Consider the following 18737-nt stretch of genomic DNA (forward strand, 5'->3'; position numbering starts at 1 on the left):
AGCAGCAAAAGGGTTGCCATAGCTCGGTCTACTCTTATTATTAGTCTATGCATCCAACGTCTTACAAAAATCGTAATTCCAATCTCTATCGTTGCCATTCTCAATAACCCAAGTTCTTGCTTACAATCGGCCATCCTACAATCTAGTCGTCCACGACCTAGAGTATATAGTCTTGCAAGTGAATAGGCAACTTCTTGGCCCTTTGCTTACGGAATGTATATATTTCGTCGTTCATATGCTGTGTAGTCTCATCAGTCTCGGGGAAACGGGGATATGAGTTCGCTCGACGGTAACGGTTCGCTAGCTTGTAATTCATCATCTGAATAGCTGCACGTCACATTGTCTAGTGTGCTATCTTCTTCGTTCACAATGTGAAATAGTTTGATTTGTGAAGCGTGTGCAGTAGTCGTATGTGGCCGCCTTTTGCGCCCTTGCCCTTGTGTTCGGAAGTCCGCAACTTGATACACATCTGATGGTAGGACTTTAATTATTGCAAAAGGACCTCGGTACTTGACTTGAGTTTTAGTGCTACTTCCAGTACATTCTGGCGCTCGTTTTATCACAACCACATCGCCAACTGAATACTTATAAGCTTAGCAATGACGTTTGTCAAAACCATGTTTCATTTTCTTCTGAGCTTTCAAAATGTTTTCCCGGGCTTCTTCTCGGAGTGATTCAGGTCGTGAGTTTTCATCGGAATCAGGCAGCAAATCTTTTGGAAAATCTCCAAGCTTCACTGGTTTAAAACCGTATAACAGTTCAAAGGGTGGTTTACCTGTCGATTTGCTTGGGGTCCAATTTATACACCGTTGAACATCAGATAGCGTTTTATCCCAATCTTTGTGAGAATCCTTTCGAACAGCTGACGATATCATTGGGATAAGAACACGATTTATTCTCTCGACTTGACCGTTTGCTTGTGGTCTTTGACTGCAATTCAATGTATGTTTTGTACCATACTTTGAACAAAACTCTTCAAAACTATCTGACTTGAAACATTGTGCACGATCTGTTACCACACGATTAGGACTTCCAAAATCATTTATAAATTCTTCAAAGTGTTTTAAAACACATTTAGATGAGCAGCTGGAACAAGGACGTAAACGTACAAATTTTGTCAAGTTATCAACAAATACCAAGAGTTCGTTATTGCGATTTGAACTTAGAACAAAAGGACCCAGAAAATCTAAATGAATTATGTCAAATGGTCGTTTTCCCTGGTGGGATAGGGTTTAGTTTTCCTTGAACTTTTCCTGATGGAATTTTCGCAAAGGCACATGTTACGCATTGTCGTATATGTTGTCTAATGTAGCTGATCATCCGGGGAAACCAAAACTGTTGAGATATTAAAGAGACAACTTTATCTACTCCAAAATGTCCAGTAAAATCATGAAATCGTACAGCAAGATACTTTCGCATCGACTTGGGCATTACGAATTGTTTTCTTTTCTTCCCATCTACAACTGGCACATGGTATAAAATGCCGTTGATAAGTTCAAATTTGGCATCAAGATTCTTCTGCTTGTTCAGTTTAGGGTTTTTCAACATTTCAATAATAGCTTGCAGTTCCTCATCTTGTGACTGTATCAGGGCTACTTTGTCCTCTTCCGTAGCAATGTATAACACTATAGGCTCCGACTGATTATCGTTTCCCTTGTCTTGCCTACACTGATTTTCATCATTAGCGTTTTCAATTGGAGCACGACTTAGGGCAGCCACATGCAGCATTTGAGATCCAGGTCTTTGTTTTACTTCGTAGTCAAATTCGCTCAATTGCTCAGCCCACCTGGCAATTTGTGGTTTTATATTTCTTTGACTGTTCAAATAAGCTACTGCAGAACAATCCGTAACTAGTGTGAATCTGAGACCAAGAAGCAAGGGTCGAAGTCTATTAACGGACCAAACTACAGCTAATAATTCTAATCTGCTTGAGTGATACTTTTCTTCATCTGTGGTTGTTCTCCGACTAACACAGTAAACAAGATGTAACAAATTATTTTCATCCCGTTGAAGTAACATACCCGCCAATCCCAAAGAACTTGCATCAGTGTGAAGTTCAGTTTCATGACGTGGATCAAATAATTTCAAAACTGGCTTTGACGTTAATATTCTACGAAGCCTCTCAAATGCTTCTTGGTGCCTATAATTCCAGAGAAACGATTGGCCACTCTTCAATAATAGAGTAAGTGGAGTAGCAATGGAGGCATATCTTTTAATGAATCGTCGAAAGAATCCTGTCAGTCCTAAGAATCGGCGTACTTCTTCCTTAGACTTTGGTACAGGAAATTCAGAAATTGCAGAGAGTTTTCTCGGTCCAGGTCGAATACCTTCTCTGGTCACAACAAATCCCAAGTACTCAACTTCAGACATTCCAAACTCACATTTTGATAATTTCAGAGTTAATCCTGCATTACTTAAACGTTTAAGCACTTCTCGCAGTTTAATCATCATGGTTTCAAAATCTAAGCATCCAAAAAAAAAAATATCATCCACGAAACACGATACACCATTCCACAATAAATCTCCCAAAGCTAGCGACATACACCGTTGAACCACGGAAGGACCATTCGCTAAGCCGAAAAACATACGTGTTGGTTCAAAATGCCCATCGGGAGTCGTAAATGCTGCTTTTCGAGAGGATTCATTGTCCATTGGGATCTGGTTAAAACCTTGGCAAGCGTCAAGTATGCAAGACAAATTATAACCAGATAGTTGGTCGAGCAAATCATCAAGGCATGGTAAGGGGAATTTATCTTTGACTGTTTGAGAATTTAATTGCCTGTAATCGATTACCATCCGATATTCCCCCGTTTTTTTCTTTACTAGCAAAACTGGACTACTATATTCGGAAGAGCTGTCTCTAACTATTCCTTGTTCTTTTAATTCTTTAATTATATGGCGTAACACTTCCCGTTCATGATGAGAAGCACGATAAGGTGAGCGAGCTACAGGTGAGCTATCTGGTTTTTCAGAAATACACATCAATGTATTATTGACGCATCCAAGTTCATCCGGTTTTAGTGCTATGCATGCTCTGTATTCATTCAATAAATTGCAAATTTCCTGTTGTTGTCGAATGTCTATACAAGGGCCGACTTTAATGTCTTCACGTGTAATCTTTTGCCTAATGACTTCTTTAGCCATCAAAATATTAATTTCTTGTTGGCGCAGTTCATTTTCATGTTGGCGCTGTTCATTTTCATGTTGGCGCTTTTCACGTTCTTCTTCACTGAGTCGTTCGACATCTAAGCTCGAAATGATGCCCTTAACTATTTCTTCTTCATAATTGTCATTACTTAAGATAACTTTGATCAAACGTATAACTGTTAGGTTTTTAACATCATCTTCTCCTAACTCAGTGGCAATATATTGCAAATCTCTCTTCCTGACTCTTGATAAATAGGACATTGCTTCAAAAAAATTTTTTATTATCCCACTTCTGAAGTGTAAAACTTAAGAGCTTTTATTCAATAACAACGTAAACATAAAAAAAACGTTACATCACTTAATCATCAAACGTAAATCTCTTTCTCAAACCCGATAATTCCGAAAACATCCAACGTCTTACAAAAATCGTAATTCCAATCCCCATCGTTGCCATTCTCAATAACCCAAGTTCTTGCTTACAGTTGATTACTGTTATTGAACAACACTTTTATTAAAACTTGTAACATGAAGAATATCATTGAGAAAAAAGATGTTGCCATTTTTTTTTCTCAAATATAAACATAAAATTCTGAATTTTGTTTTGAGGCTTTTCCTGTAATCAGTGCATTTAAAATTTTCCTTTTTGGTTATTTTTTTGCAATTTGTCGGAAAATAGTACTTTATTTTTTGTTCAAGCTTGATTGAACGCGTCTCACTTCACATAACTTTTATTTTCAAGGTAGACTGTGCAAAGCTGGGCAACGCAGCTCATCTTTGCACAGTCTACCTTGAAAATAAAAGTTAGAAATAAAATTGGCTTCTGTAGAGGTGTAGACTGGTATTTTTCTTTTGGTAGCCAGTGGCGACCAACACCAAAAACTTTGGTAGCCAGTTGAAATTTTCGGTAGCCATTTATTTTAGGATAAAATTAAATTGATTAAAATAAAGCTTGTAAAAATAAATATATGAACAGGATTTATTACTTTTTAGTTATTAAAATATAACTTTCAATTATCAAAACTTCTGAAGTATTTAAAAAATGCAAAAAGATTAGCAAAACTAGTGTGCAATGTCGGCACGTTTCTCGAAAATAATTGCATTTATTATTTATTAAAATAAAACTTAAAATAAGCTGACGACTTCCGACTGTCAAAAAAAATTAAAATATGTTGGTACAAGATGCAAAAGGAAATCTAAAGCACAAGATGCAATTATCCTCAAAGTGCGATTCCCTAGTTAGCATGGCTCCAAAAATAAATTCTTTTATTAAAATGGAACATGAAACAAGCTAATCTAAGGTAGCACACATCAAAATAACTTTTGCTTATCAAAAATATGAAGACAATTGTACAAGATGCAAAAAGATTTAAAATTCAACCACGAGGTGCAGCTCCCCGCGAAGTGCAGTTACAAAGGAAGCATGGCTTCAAAAATAAAACTAATATAAGGTTGCATTCGTCTAAATAACTTTCGTCTGTCAAAAATATTAAGATATGTATAAGATGCAAATGGATTTAAAACTCAACCACGTGGTTATAGTTATCCGCGAAGTACCATTACAAAGAAAGCACGATTCCAAAATTAAATCAAGTCTTTAAAATAAACATAAAAATAAGCTAAATTTAAGGCAGCCTGTGCCAAAATAACTTCCGATTATCAAAAATATTAAAATCTGTACAAGATCCAAAGGGATTGAAAACTCAAACACGATGTGCAATTCCCCGCAAAGTACGATTACAAAGGAAGCGTGGCTTCAAAAATTAATACTTTTATTAAAATGGAACATAGACCAAGCTAATCTAAGGTAGTATACGTCAAAATAACTTTCATTTGTCAAAAATATTAAGAAATGAACAAGATGCAAAAACTATTGAAAACTCAACCACGAGGTGCAGTTCCCCGCGAAATACGATTACAAAGGAAGCATGGATCCAACAATAAATCCATTCATTAAAATCAAACACGAAATAAGCTAATTAAATTTAGCCTGCACAAAATAAACTTCCGATTTTAAAAAATATTTTTAAGATTTACAAGGTGTAAAAGGATTGAAATCTTAATCACGAAGTGCAATTTTTCGCACGAAGTATGATTTCAAATTTAATATGGCTCCCTAAATAAAAAGTCATGAAAATTAAACATTTAAATAAGCTAATTTAATGCTGCATCTGTCAAAATATTTTCAGATTGAAAAAAATATATTATATTAAAATATTCGCAAGATGTAAAAGGAACAAGGGAAGCAGATTTTCGCGAAGCAAGTCGTGAAAAGTTTCATGACGCCGGTGTAAGTCGGCCACTTTAAAGTAATTTGGTACTTCTAAAAAATTGATTTTTAAATCAATAGCGTATTATACAGCAAAAAAAATAATGTATTTGGTGCCATGATTAGTTTGTCACACACGTTACAGTAATCTTTCCAAAAAAATAAAAAAAAAAATTTCTATAATAATGAAAAATGAACTTACTTGCTGCTGGTTGTCTTCGTTTTGAAGAACTGAAATAAAGTCTTGGAAGATATATCCAATTTTATTTCTCTTTGAGCTACCTCTACTCGTCATTTTTCAACCTTTTAAAAAGTCATCAGAATTAGCTACGCCGCCGTATTTACGTTTCCCCTCCTCAGGCACTGCAGATGCTGCGGTGTTGACCTTGATTGGGTTCGGGGATCATGTCTGCTGGACCGCGGGGGGGGGGGGGGGGGGGTGTCAGTTTTCACACCCCCCCCTCCCCTTCCCGAACAATGCTCTAAGCCCCGAACGCAGTGTAGGTGTAGCAAACGGGAAGTGGTCAACGAATCAGCAAGGAGAGGGGCAACATTTCAACTTTTCTTGAAGGTCAGTAAGTGATGTCGCGTATAGACGAGTTACTACCACAGCATGAAAAACTGGATCCGAAAGCACAGTGCAATCGATAACTTCAACTTGGTGGGGGGGGGATTTTTTTTCCCCTTTGGTCACACCGGTGGCGATCGGCGCTGAAATCTTTGGTAGCCATTGAAAATTTTTGGTCGCCAATTGGCGACCTCTAATCTGCACCTCTAGGCTTCTGGTCAATATATACAGTCTGTATAAAACAATGATTTCTTTCATTGTTTTACATGATCTTTCTCATGTGAATCTAATCTAAAATATGTAATATTTATGAGTAAATTTGCAAATTAAAAATAAGACACCAAACTGCACATTGGCGAGATTTTATTTTTTGATTCTGGTACTGATGGACTAAAACCATGGCTAAAAAACTCCATACTGAAAGAAGCTTTGCTCTATTATGCAGTTTTGAACAGTAATGGCAGTTTCAATCATGTTCCAAATTATCCATGAAATGCAAACATGCTTGGAGTTGCATTTTCACTATCATTACCTTTCAAATTCCTGTTAATGCCTAATACTTACAGAAATTCCTAATGAATCTGAAATTTCATAGATGCTAATGTATGTTCAAAAGTTTGTCATAAATTGTTGGTTCCAGTATCAGTGACTGGTTGTTTTAAACAAGTTCTCTGAGGAATTTTAAGTTTTAGTTTCATTTCTGTGATATTTAAGATGTATCTACGACAGTATTACAGTGTATCACCATGCTCTAGTATGGATAAAAGCATTTCTTGTAACTGAAACAAACATTTTTTTTTTAAATTTAATTTGTTCAGTATATAACTTTTACTGTACTTTTTAAGAAATTTACTCTTTATATACACTCAAATTTTACGCTGATAACTTTTGAACACTTTTATGTCTAGCTGTTTATTTTATTTATTGCTACAGAATTATAAAAATGTTGTGCATCTTTTATTTTCTGACTTTAAATTCAAATAAAAACTTTCCATTGCACATTTTAAGCATTACTAATTGTTTTTCAGGTTCTCTTTTTGCCTGCTGATACAAATTTTGAACTGTTGACTCCTAAGTTTGAGAACAGCGATGTTCCTACTTTCTACTGTCGATATAAGTTTGCAGGCAAAAAAGTTATTCCTCTGATGAATTTAGAAGCAGGCTGCATTAGTGAACCCGAAAATGTATATTCTGAATCTAGAAATGTAAAAGAGTCAAGGCCTATTATTGAAAAAGTTAAGCCAGTAAATGGATGGAAATCAGTGGATAGTAAGTTCTATCTCCTATTATTTGAAAATTTTGCTGCTAATGTTTCGCCCTGTAGATCTATGACTACTTTTGGGTGTTTACATGCCAGAAATAATAATTAAATTAAGGATTGATCTCCAACTAACATGCTAAAATGCTTCTGAGTTTTCCGTTCAAAGAAGGTTGATAAATGTTCCCACTAGTAAGGGAGAACTTGGAATGTCAGCGAATTATTTTGATCAAAAAAGTCAGGGAAAATCATTGGTTTTGTCAAAAACCTGGAGGGGGGGTCGCTAAAGTAGACCTGGAAAAGAATTAACTTTTGCATAATAAACTGTTGCAGCAAATAAGTTATTATATTCTTAAGCCACTGTGTTGAAACCAGAATGAATGTATATTTTCATATGTGAAATGATTATTTACCTAAGTACAGTCGGATCCCGACTTACTCGAGAGATGCGTTCCAAGACCCCTCGCGCAAGTCGGAATTTCGCGTTGTGGAACAACGTATGTTTAGAATGTTTTTATAAGCATATCCAATTATTTCAGACATGTGTTAACACCCCTCAAATTGTTTCAAACCATTTCTTAACTATATATTACCGTATGTTTTATAAAGATCTGACTTTTTACTGTATTTTAGAAAAAGCGTTACTATTTAACATGATTAGTCTTTTATGAAGCACAAAATCAATGATCAATAAGATACATGTACTTAAACAGTAGGGTACTTACAGAAAGAACATTACTGCATTATAATAGCACTGAACAGTAGATATCGTAATTTTAATTTTAATTTTAAAAATTATGAAGCTTATGCAGTGTGGGAACACCACTATTTCTGGCCTGGCTTCCATTTTCATGTTGTTTGTATTTTGCTCAGACATTACTCTTCGTTATTAAAACTAAGTTCTGAACTTTTGCAGATTTCCTTTTCTTGAACTTTAATTGTACGTATCGAAGATTAACTCATACCGTACGTGTTGAAGATTAATTCATACCGTACATATCGAAGATTTAACTCATACCCTACGTATAGAAGATTAGCTCATACATAACTCTTGTGTTACCTTCAAGGCACTTTATAATTCTTCAAGCATCGATAATCTTTACCTTTCCTTGCATTGTCAGAAACTTTCTGTTTTTCTTTCCACTTTTGCTAACTTTAGATGGAAGTCCTTGTTTGGGAACCATTCTGTTTTATCAACGTTCATAAGAAGGGAAAAACCCGTTAAGAATCAGAGCGGTAATTTGTATAAACTAAAGCAAAGCGTTGTTTGGACTAATACAGTGTGTGAACTTCCGCTGTCAGTGATGCTAAAGGGATGAAAGTCCATTCACTAAACCAATATTTAGTGTCAATGAAGCCTATTCTAATGCTTTGCCACTCCTTTCCAAAAAATTTCATGTTGCAAGCGAGTAATTTGCGTCAGCAATAAAAAATTCATTACTCATGAAAAACTCGCTTTATAGCCATTTCGCGCAAGTCAGATCGCTTTGTAGCAGGATCCGACTGTACTTACTGTATCGGCAAAAAGAAACTATTAAAAAATGAATATTAAAGTTATAGTATTAAAATACTTAATAGGTTGTTTTTTTTTTTTTTTTTTGCTGATGTTTCAAAGGTAAACAACCTTTTTAGAAGGCTACAAATTTAATAATCGATGCTGAAATTTCATGGAATTTTGTCTAGAAAAACTGGAAAAGTCGGGGAATTTCATTTTTCAAAGTGAGTGGGGGGGAATGTGTTGATATTGGGGGCAGATTACAAGGGGATCCCCATCCCCACAATTTTATTGATTCACATTGTGTTCAAATAGTTCATGAATGTGCCCTAACAGTCAAAAAAAATTTCATATCCAAAACCCTATATACTTCAGTCCATGCCTCTCCCCCCCCCCCCCCCTCTCCGCCGTTCCCAATGGTATTCCGCATCCATCCCTAGTTAATTACATATGCAGATTTCAGTTATTTGCTCAATTTTTCTCTGAAAACTGGAGTTGTTAACTTATATGCAAATATATATGAGAAGCAAAGAGATGAAAGGGGACATTTTCAAGTTTTGAGTGAAACACGTTTAAAGATTAGCTCCTAGGTAGGCTTTCATTGAAATTTTTTTCTAAATCATGCTGTACAGGGTGCGGCAAAAAATGGCAACCTTTTTGTATCAGTCTTTACGCGGACATGTTTAAATGCAGCTACATGATTCTTTTACTATTAAATTCTCATTATTTTTCTGTGCCAGTCATTTGCCATGTTTCCATCGATTAATTGACATGCTTTTCTATGCAAAATGTCAAACAAACGTGTTGCAATTTTGGCGCTGTTTCGACAAGAAAACCGTCAATGTGAAATTGTGCGTTTGCTCGGTGTTGGAAAGGACGTAGTGTCTAAAGCAATTAAACAATACAAGGAGCTTGGCAACGATGGCCGCCGTCCAGGAAGTGGCAGAAAGCGGACTGTCAACACGTCTGCTAACCGCTAAATCATCAAGAAGAGAGTTCAACAAAATCCGAGGGTCTCCATGAGAAAAATCGCTCGTGAGACCGGCATAAGCGATCGGTCAGTCCGCCGAATGGCGAAAGAGGAGCTCAACCTCAAGGCCTACAAGCTTCAGAAAGTTCAGCTTCTAACCGACGACAACAAACGCGTACGACTGCAAAGATGCCGCCAACTCAAGCGTCGGGCCGCTGCTCAATGATGGGAGCGTATCCTTTTCACAGACGAGAAACTGTTCACCGTCGAGCAAGCGCACAACCACCAAAACGACCGAATATGGTCCGTAGAAGCTCCAAGTACCTCAGCAGTCGTTGAGCATCGTCAAAATCCCGCTTTGGTGATGGTTTGGGGCGGGATCTGCGCCTGCGGTAAGACCCCACTCGTTCTTGTGGATCAAGGGGTGAAAATTAACCAAGAAGTCTAGCGCCGCGACATTCTTGAGGCTGTTGTGCTTCCCTGGGCTCAGCAGCACTTCGGCAATGCAAATTGGACGTTTTAACAGGACTCGGCGCCTGCTCACAAGGCAAAATGACGCAAGACTGGTGCAGGACCCATTTTCCAGATTTAATCTCCTCGGCGGAATGGCCGCCCTACTCGCCGGACCTCAGTTCAATGGATTACAGCGTGTGGTCAATTTTAGAGGCTAAGGTCTGTGCTAAGCCCCACAAAAATTTGGAGGCGTTGAAAAGCAATCCTTGCGCCGGGAATGGGCTCGATTGTTGCCGGAGGACCTGTGGCCCATCGCTGAAAATTTCAGGTCACGTCTGGACCTGTGTATCGCCGCCGGAGGAGGCCACTTTGAAACAGGCTGAATATGTTATGACCATAGGTCCATGCTATTGTTATTAATTGTTACATTTGTTAAAAAAATGTTTTTGATAAAATGATACAAAAAAATAAAGTTGCCATTTTTTGCCGCACCCTGTATAGCAGCAACTACCAGGGCTACTAGTACCATCTCTTGCCCCAAGACAGAGGAGATGTTCACCTACCATGTGTACTGGTTATCTCCAAATTTTTAATTTTGCCACTTACCCCCCCTTAAAACCCTGAGCGTGAGAAATCCCCAAGTGACTAAACACCCAACAAGTCAATCACGTGTTTCGCCCATTGGCGGACGTGACGTCAGGCCTCAAGAGTTGAGGATCTTTCTGCTGGTAGCAGTCAAGAAAGTAAATTTAAGAAATAGCAACAGTTAAAGGATTAACTGTGAGTTGCTTTCAGATGCAAGAGATGTAAATTTTGATGATGTCACGTCATTGCGTCGCGGTAACAGAGATGGTTTAAATAGAAAGTCAATCAATCAATCGATCTCTTATAATTTGCTTCCGTTCTGCAGACGGTGTGTTTTGATTTGAGCGTGTGTGCTCAATAAGATTGATTTATCCACGCAGAGGACGTGGAGGTTTTCAGATATGTAGTAACAAGATTCAATAGCCTGCTAACAGTGCAGGATGTTCTAAGACAGTGCCCTACAAGTAACAAAGGTGTTTTTTTTAAGGAATATAAATTTGAAGAGTTGATGTTTTTTTAAGTATTAGGCCTAACAGAGCCGGAAGGTTCGTCTCATATACTCTATTACGGAGCCAGTCGGACTGGATTGAATCCACTATATGGTGAGGTAGCCTCTGCTAGTGGAAGGTTCTTATTTTGCTTGAAGCTGGGCAAATAATTTCCTGTGCTGCTGTTTCTGTGGCATGGGTGTGCCTGGGATTGATTGACCATGGATTTTGGTCTGCCGTCCACGAGTGGACATTTTCAACTCGTCTGAACATCCGACAGATGGATGTTGCCTTCGATGTTATGTGTGCCAAGTTTAAAGTATGGACTTCCAGTGGTATGATTATTTAAAATAGTTTTCTGGACAGCTACCATCGTTGTGGCATGGCGTAGGGTAAAATTTTTAAAAATATTAGGAACGTTTTAGAACTGTTGATAGTTTTTTAAGTAATTGAATCTTGTGATATTTCTCTGTGATATTTGTTTGTTGGGGGGGGGGGGGGGGGTTATTATATTTGAATTGTTAATAGGGGATGTGCTTTTTTATAAATGTTTGATTGTTTTTGCCTATTTACATTTTACACATGTTTTGAATAAAATGTTATTTAAATTGAAATTCAGTTTCCATTGCTTCATTTCTCCCGAACTTACCATTCCACATCCGTTGGTCTACCTTTTTAAAGGCCAACATTTTTTTTTTTTTTTTGCAAATTCGCACAAAAGGGAGGCAACTTTGGAGACAGAAAACCCAAAAAAGAAGAACCAGAAAAAAAATTGGGGAAAATGCTGAAGATCTATTTAGTAATTGCTTTTAAGCTTCAATGACCAGGAGAATTCAACAGAAAGGAATTAAAACGACCCTATCTCTTTATCAGCTGTTCTCAAACACCTCTATTGTTGACCAGTCAATTGAGTTTTAGTATAAGACTGGAATTTACAGTGACATCCTGGGCAGAGTTCAGGGGGCAAAATATCTCAGGTTCATAAGTATCCCATTGTACTGTATTCTAAGAATTAGCTGCCTCTCAGCTTTTATCTTATGGAGATTCTTGAAAACAGCAATAAATGCTAAAAGTAATAGTGGTTTCAATTGCTATCTTCAGAATCAATACAAGGCAACTATACAGTAAAAGCATATTTATTTTGCATTCATGTAACCAGAATTACTTTTGAAAATCATTATTTTGCATCCTCAATAAAAGGATGGGAGAAACAAAAATGGCGAACATTTTCCTGATCGCACTAAACACAAAGTTTTGAACTTCACACATTTTTTTTGTTAAATTGCTTATGAATACTTGAATTTTATACAAAAGCACTTTAACCTTGTTCTTTTTCTAGTAGTTCATCAGTTTCTGATGGGCTATTTTTGTTTGTACTTGCAAAAGTCAGGTATTAATCGATCGCACCAATTTGAAAATAGCATGAAAGCCAAAACAGATATTTTGAAAAGATTCAAAATAAAGTCAAATAGGGTTAGTTGGGGTAAGTGGGTCACCCCCCTGAAACTGAAATATGGATAAAGTTTTCATTTTTTTTTTGCACTGATCATGTTAAATTTCATCACAGTGATTGGTTTTGCATATATTTGGGCTTTGTGGATTTTTTTTTTTTTTTTTTTTGATCATAGCACTTAGTCATAATTATTTTTTCACATGTAGTTTAACTTAAATTAAATTCCTACTTGGACATCATACAGCAACAAGAATTTTTGCATAAAATATTATTAATAAGTGTTTAAGAGAACTTACCCCGTAAATTTTTTGCTTCAAAATCAAAAGCAACTCTGTTTAAATGTTTGTATTAGTGAAATACAGGACGACTATGATGACCTAGTAGGAATTGATAGTTCAGCTACAAAAACTGCTAAAGCTAGTGATTATGTGTTTGTTAAGTTTACATCAAAATAAACTATAAAGTAGAGCTAATGTTAGAAGTTGATGATACAAATTTAAAAATACTGTTGAATTTACATTTTTCAAGAATGAATAGAAATAGTGACACTTTTTATTGGCATGGTGTAGATGATGTTGGAGTAATAGTGGTTCTTCCTTAGCCAACTTTACATAGACGCAGTCATTTAGTATTTCCAATTTCCTTTTCAACTTATAGTTTTGGCTAATTTACCAAAATTGATCTTACTCAACTGTATTACGTCCATTAAACACACCTTTATATGTAAAAGTAAAATATGTACCTATGGGCTTTTAATAAATTTTACAAATGAAATTGTTTTGTTTTTTGTTTTAAAATTTTCCGTGATACAGATTTAAAAGAAAGTAAATATATTACAAATGGATGCATTTACATATAAATAATTCACACTAAAAATTTACATACTTTATCATGTAAGACCTTCTTACTCCCTTTTTAGATATGCTTCATTTGAATTCAAATAAAAAAAGGGGTGACCCACTTACTCCTTACTGTGGGGTAAGTGGGACATGCATCCGATTTTAAAAAATATATAATTATTAAGAATAGTTGAAGCATTATTTTAGAAAATAATAATAAACTTTTGTTTATTAATGATGTCTGAAATAAAGTAAGACAATAAGTTTAATTTTTTTTTGTTTCAAAAGTTTTATATAACATTTCAAAAACGAACCATGCTCAGAAGGGGTCCCATATACCCCAACCAACCCTATACTAATTTAAGACGAAAAACACTCATGTGAGAGTGGTTCATTTTGCGATCGCAATTTTTGCGTTGGGTGCATTCACTTGCAATTTTTTTCTTCTATTTCTACGTAATTGCTAATGATAGTTGATCATTCATGGGGGGGGGGGGGGGGGGGGGGGGTATTTTCACCTAGAAAAAATTCTAGGAAAACAAAGGAGTGCTTTCTGCTTGATCAATCAGAGGCACTCGTTTGGTATTTCATGGTAGAATCCAACTTATATAAAAGTAAATTTTGAGTGTTATAATCTCAGTGTAACTGACCAAATAGTTTCTCAAATAACTAAGTCTTGAAGGTATTATTTGAAAATAATTTTACAATGATAATCACAAAAAAGGGGGCAAAAATAACCAATTTAGTTTTTCCCCCAAGTATAATACTTTTATATTATTCATTTATACAGTAAGATTTTCTGTTTAAAATTTATGGGACTCATTTTCTGCACCAAAGGACCCAAATCTGTTTCATAGATGGGTCCCTCGGACCCAGGTTATGGATAGTTGAGCGCAAACATTGACACTAATGTTGCGTTGAGTAACTACACTGACAAACTTTTTATGTAGGATAATCTAAAAATGGTAAGAAGCAACATACATTTTAAGCAAAATTTTAAACATGTTTTTTTTTAAACAAAAATATTTGCTTATATTTCTTTAGGTACACCTATGAAAGAAAAAGAGCTATACTGTGCTACTCCATCGGGTACACCAATGCATCCTAAAGTCTTAATTAGGAGATTAGACAAAAGAGTTCTTGAAAACCAACATAATGGTGCAAGAATACTAATTGCTGGTTCAAAAACTGAATCTGTGGAAGCTATAACTGCCAAATTCCGGAATGGCATTTCTTTGAATTCTCATCTTAATGAACAGAATCATACGGAGAAACTTTGTAGGGACCATGCTATAAACAACTGTTTTAATACACCAAGTAGACTGCCGAAAATAAATGGTATTATTTCTACTCCAAACTCTAAGAGGGAAAAATTAGAAACACCATTGAGTAAAAGGCAAGCAAGATCAAGGAGAAAAACAATATCATATAGTAAAGACTGTGTAGAACCTGTAGAGGAATCTGGTAAATTATATACACCAAAGAAGGAGAGGAAACCTAATGGCACGTGTTCCAGTAAGTTATGTACGCCGAAAAAAGAATTAAAAACAGTTGAAAAGCCTTCTAGCAAATTATGTACACCAAATAAAAAAAAGAAAGAAGAAAAGTCACCAGGCCCCTCTCCTAAAAAGTTATTTAAACCTTCAATGAATGATTTTGATGATGCTTTTTCCGATAGGGAATATAGTGTCACACGATCTGGTAGAAAAGTGAAATCTATCAACTATTATGAAGAGAAAAGGTAAGAAATGAGTTATTATTTTAATTGCCTTTTTTTTTATAAGTATAATTTTTTGTTTGTTCTCTGAGATATCAAGTAAATTTGAAGTTGCTTTAAAAAATAATAAATAAATAAATTTGAATTTAATTTAAATTGCAGTGCTTATGAAAAATTTTGCCTTCTCCATATCGTTGTCTCAGAGCAACAGTAGGATATCTTAGTGTTATTCCTGGGATTAGATGTCTTAGTGTTGCTCTGAGGCGACGATATATGCTGCGTCTGTAAGTGAATGGAATAAGCAAAAAGAGGACTCTAATTTCTGTGTAGTCACTTTATTATTTTTTCACCGAACATTGCTTGATTTTTAGCAAAAAATATGTGAGAAATCTAGTCTTCAGTACTTATTTTTATACCCGAATATTCTAACTTTCTCTGATTTGTTAAATTTTACTTAAAATTGTATAGAAGGCAATGTCGCTAATCTTTCCTTAGTGTTTATTAACTATGGATATGACATCAACAACAACTACAGTAATTTCAGTAAGTTACTGCACTATAGCCAGGGCTAAGGCAGAAATACGTGAAATACCACCTTCGGGCTGATGAGTGCTAATAAGGACGAAACTGCAGTCCTCGGCTGGAATTGATTGAGCTGGCGGTGTATTTCACGTAACAGTACAGTATTTGAGCTCTCACACAAGTTAAGCCTTGGATGTAAGAGAACTCCTTTAGCCCTGGAACTATTAATTTTTCAATCATGACCAGGAACACAAGTTATGTTCACATAGTGCTACTTGTGGAGTGATGACTAACCAGAGCATTCTTATTGAGCTACTGGTTAACTGGTTGTTTCCGAAGTCGTTCTAATAACTTCACATTTAGATCCACTTTGGACTGCAATTTAAGCTGGTTGATTTAACCACATGAAATTTTTGACAAATAATAAGTATTTTTCACCTGTGCGTTATTTTTTTGTGCGAGGCAAAACCACATATCAACTGAAAGTGTTAGATGAAGCATGGGTTGGGGAACAGCAGTGGTTGGAATAACCGCTGACGTCGTTAGCTATTGTGTGATCAACTGACTGGGGTTCGACCAGTAGCACTACCCAAAAGAAACCAGTGTCGGGCTGATTTTGGATTAAACGAGTTGTAGACTTCAAAATGCTAGGAGACATTCTATCTCTAAGTTTGCAGCTCTGATGAGAGAAGTTTCATTGTTGGGCACTCCCTTGAAGTGGTTGGCACCTAAAAATAATCGAAATTGGTGCTTTTTAGATTCTTTAGCAGTTTTCATTTGAATTCTTGTTATGGAACTTGGGGCAAAATTAAGTGCTTAACTTGACTTTTTCAAAATGAACAAATCTGAAATTTGTTTTGAAAATTAATGTACATAAAAAAGGAACAATGAGTTTACAATAAAACATGCATTAAAATACTATTTTATATTTTTGACTATAAATTTGTACCTTCAAGAAAGTAAAAAAAATTTCCTTTTTTTTTTTTTTTTTTGTCATGGGTCAAATTGTAAAACAGATCATTTTTGTAATAAAATGTTTTCTATTTGATTATTGAAAATATTTTTGATCATATGAATGTGTTAATAAAAGAATGAATGGATAATGAAACAATAAATTATTAAGTAAAATAATTAATGTATTAGAAAAAAAAAGTAAATAAGATAGTTAATAAAAAGGAAAATTAGTGAATGAATAAATGAATTATTAAATGAAGAAATGTAAATGAATTGATTGATAAATAAATGCGTCAGTAATTTAATAAATGATTGAATAAGTAAATCAAACAAACTATAACACATTGCCCCCACAATGCACTTGAGTTATTGTAAAAAACATTCAAAGTAAGAATAAGCCTAATATGAAATAGATAAATACTTCACCAATATTAATGGCTCTCAATTAATATTTAAAATGTTAATAACAAGAACATAATTATTTTATGTTTTCAGAACTAATTTTTGACATGCAAAACAATTTCGCAACATGAATATCAAATTTAGAAAATTGCTTTTATTGTCATATGCTTGATCTTTACAAATAATGTTTTCCTGACTGAAATAGACTACACGTGTCTCTATGTAGTTAAATTATCACCAGATATCAGGCACTAAATAGTAAAAACTTCACCATTTCACTTTACCCCACATTCCCCTACTACTTCTTGTCCCATGCCCTTAACAGGAAAATAACCGATTAAATAATTGGCTCCAAAAGCTGATTAGCACCTTTTCCTATCATGACCGGTCAGTTGTTGTCACCAGCCTTTGTTTGAATATCTTAGCATTATTCTTTGAGGTACAAAAATCACATTTAACAAGGAAATGTTTATAACTTGACAACATGGAGCATTTGGTACTAAACTTTAAACAGCACCTGTTCTTATCAGGAGCCCTTTGTGTATAGACTTTTATTTGACTCCTTTCATTAAGTTTAAGCTCTGCCAGAAAAGAAAAAGTTAAATAAAATAATCCTAGGAGTAGTTTATGTGTTTGGTTTTTGAATGGTTTAATAATTAATGTTGTCCATGTTTTTTTGAAATCAATAGCAAAACATTTGATTCCATTTATTTTTGTTTCAGGGAATATAGTGCTTTTGCAAGCCCAAAACTTAGTGATAAGTTTTCAAAACTACTATCATTAAATGATTCAGATAGTGATGAGAGTGATTTTCACTCGATCGACTCTTCCTCATCAGATGATTCAATCACCGACTCTGTGCCACTAGATAAGAAAAAGTCCAGATCAAGACAAAGTGTCAAGAGGCCTTCTTCTGTTGTAAATATATTTTTAACTTATAGGGTTGGTTGGGGTAAGCCCCTTTGCGAATAGTTCGTTTTTGATTATAAGGGGACCTACTTAGCCCTTATAGCAAAAGTGGAACCCCTCTTCTTAAACACTTATTAATAATATTTTATACAAAAACTCTTGTTGCTGTGAACTTTAAGTTAAACTATACATGAAAAATTAATTATCATAAAAATAATAAAAACTAACCTGGAATTTTTCTTTGAAAAATGTTGCTTGAACTCGCAAAAAAAAAATGTTTTTAGATTTTTTTTTTTTACTTAAGTACTATGACCTAGAAAAAAATTCCACAAAACCCAAATATGTGCAAAACCAATCACTGTGATGAAATTTAACCTGATCAGTGCAAAAAAGTGTGAAAACTTTATCCATATTTCAGTTTTAGGAGGGTGACCCACTTACCCCAATCAATACTGTATCAAATTTTATTAAAAATTTTTTATTTTAAATTCTAAAATCAGTTTTAGAAATCACTGATTTTACGAAATAAAACCGTTAGAAATTTAATTATTTTTTAATTTTTTTTTTCTGCTTGAATTGGATGCTAAATATATAATTCTGTTTTGAGCCTGTATATTTTGGTAATATTATATGATATTGTGTATGATGATAAGTTGGATTTACTGAAGGAAATGAGATAGCAATTTGATATTTTAAATGGAATTTCAACAA

General features: G+C 35.0%; 1 protein-coding gene across 1 annotated transcript in view; it reads left to right on the forward strand.

The window, feature by feature from the left end:
• The first annotated feature begins 4501 nt into the window (after positions 1–4501).
• LOC129228666 (origin recognition complex subunit 1-like) overlaps positions 4502–18737 on the forward strand; it is a 33409-nt gene continuing 19173 nt past the window's right edge. Inside the window, exons 1-4 of the mRNA XM_054863349.1 lie at positions 4502–4531; positions 7010–7250; positions 14567–15263; positions 17840–18035. Of these exons, the coding sequence (XP_054719324.1) occupies positions 4502–4531; positions 7010–7250; positions 14567–15263; positions 17840–18035 (1164 nt within the window). The remainder of the gene's footprint in view (positions 4532–7009; positions 7251–14566; positions 15264–17839; positions 18036–18737) is intronic.

Source organism: Uloborus diversus, chromosome 8 (assembly GCF_026930045.1).
Source record: "Uloborus diversus isolate 005 chromosome 8, Udiv.v.3.1, whole genome shotgun sequence".
Classification (NCBI taxonomy): Eukaryota; Metazoa; Arthropoda; class Arachnida; order Araneae; family Uloboridae; genus Uloborus; species Uloborus diversus.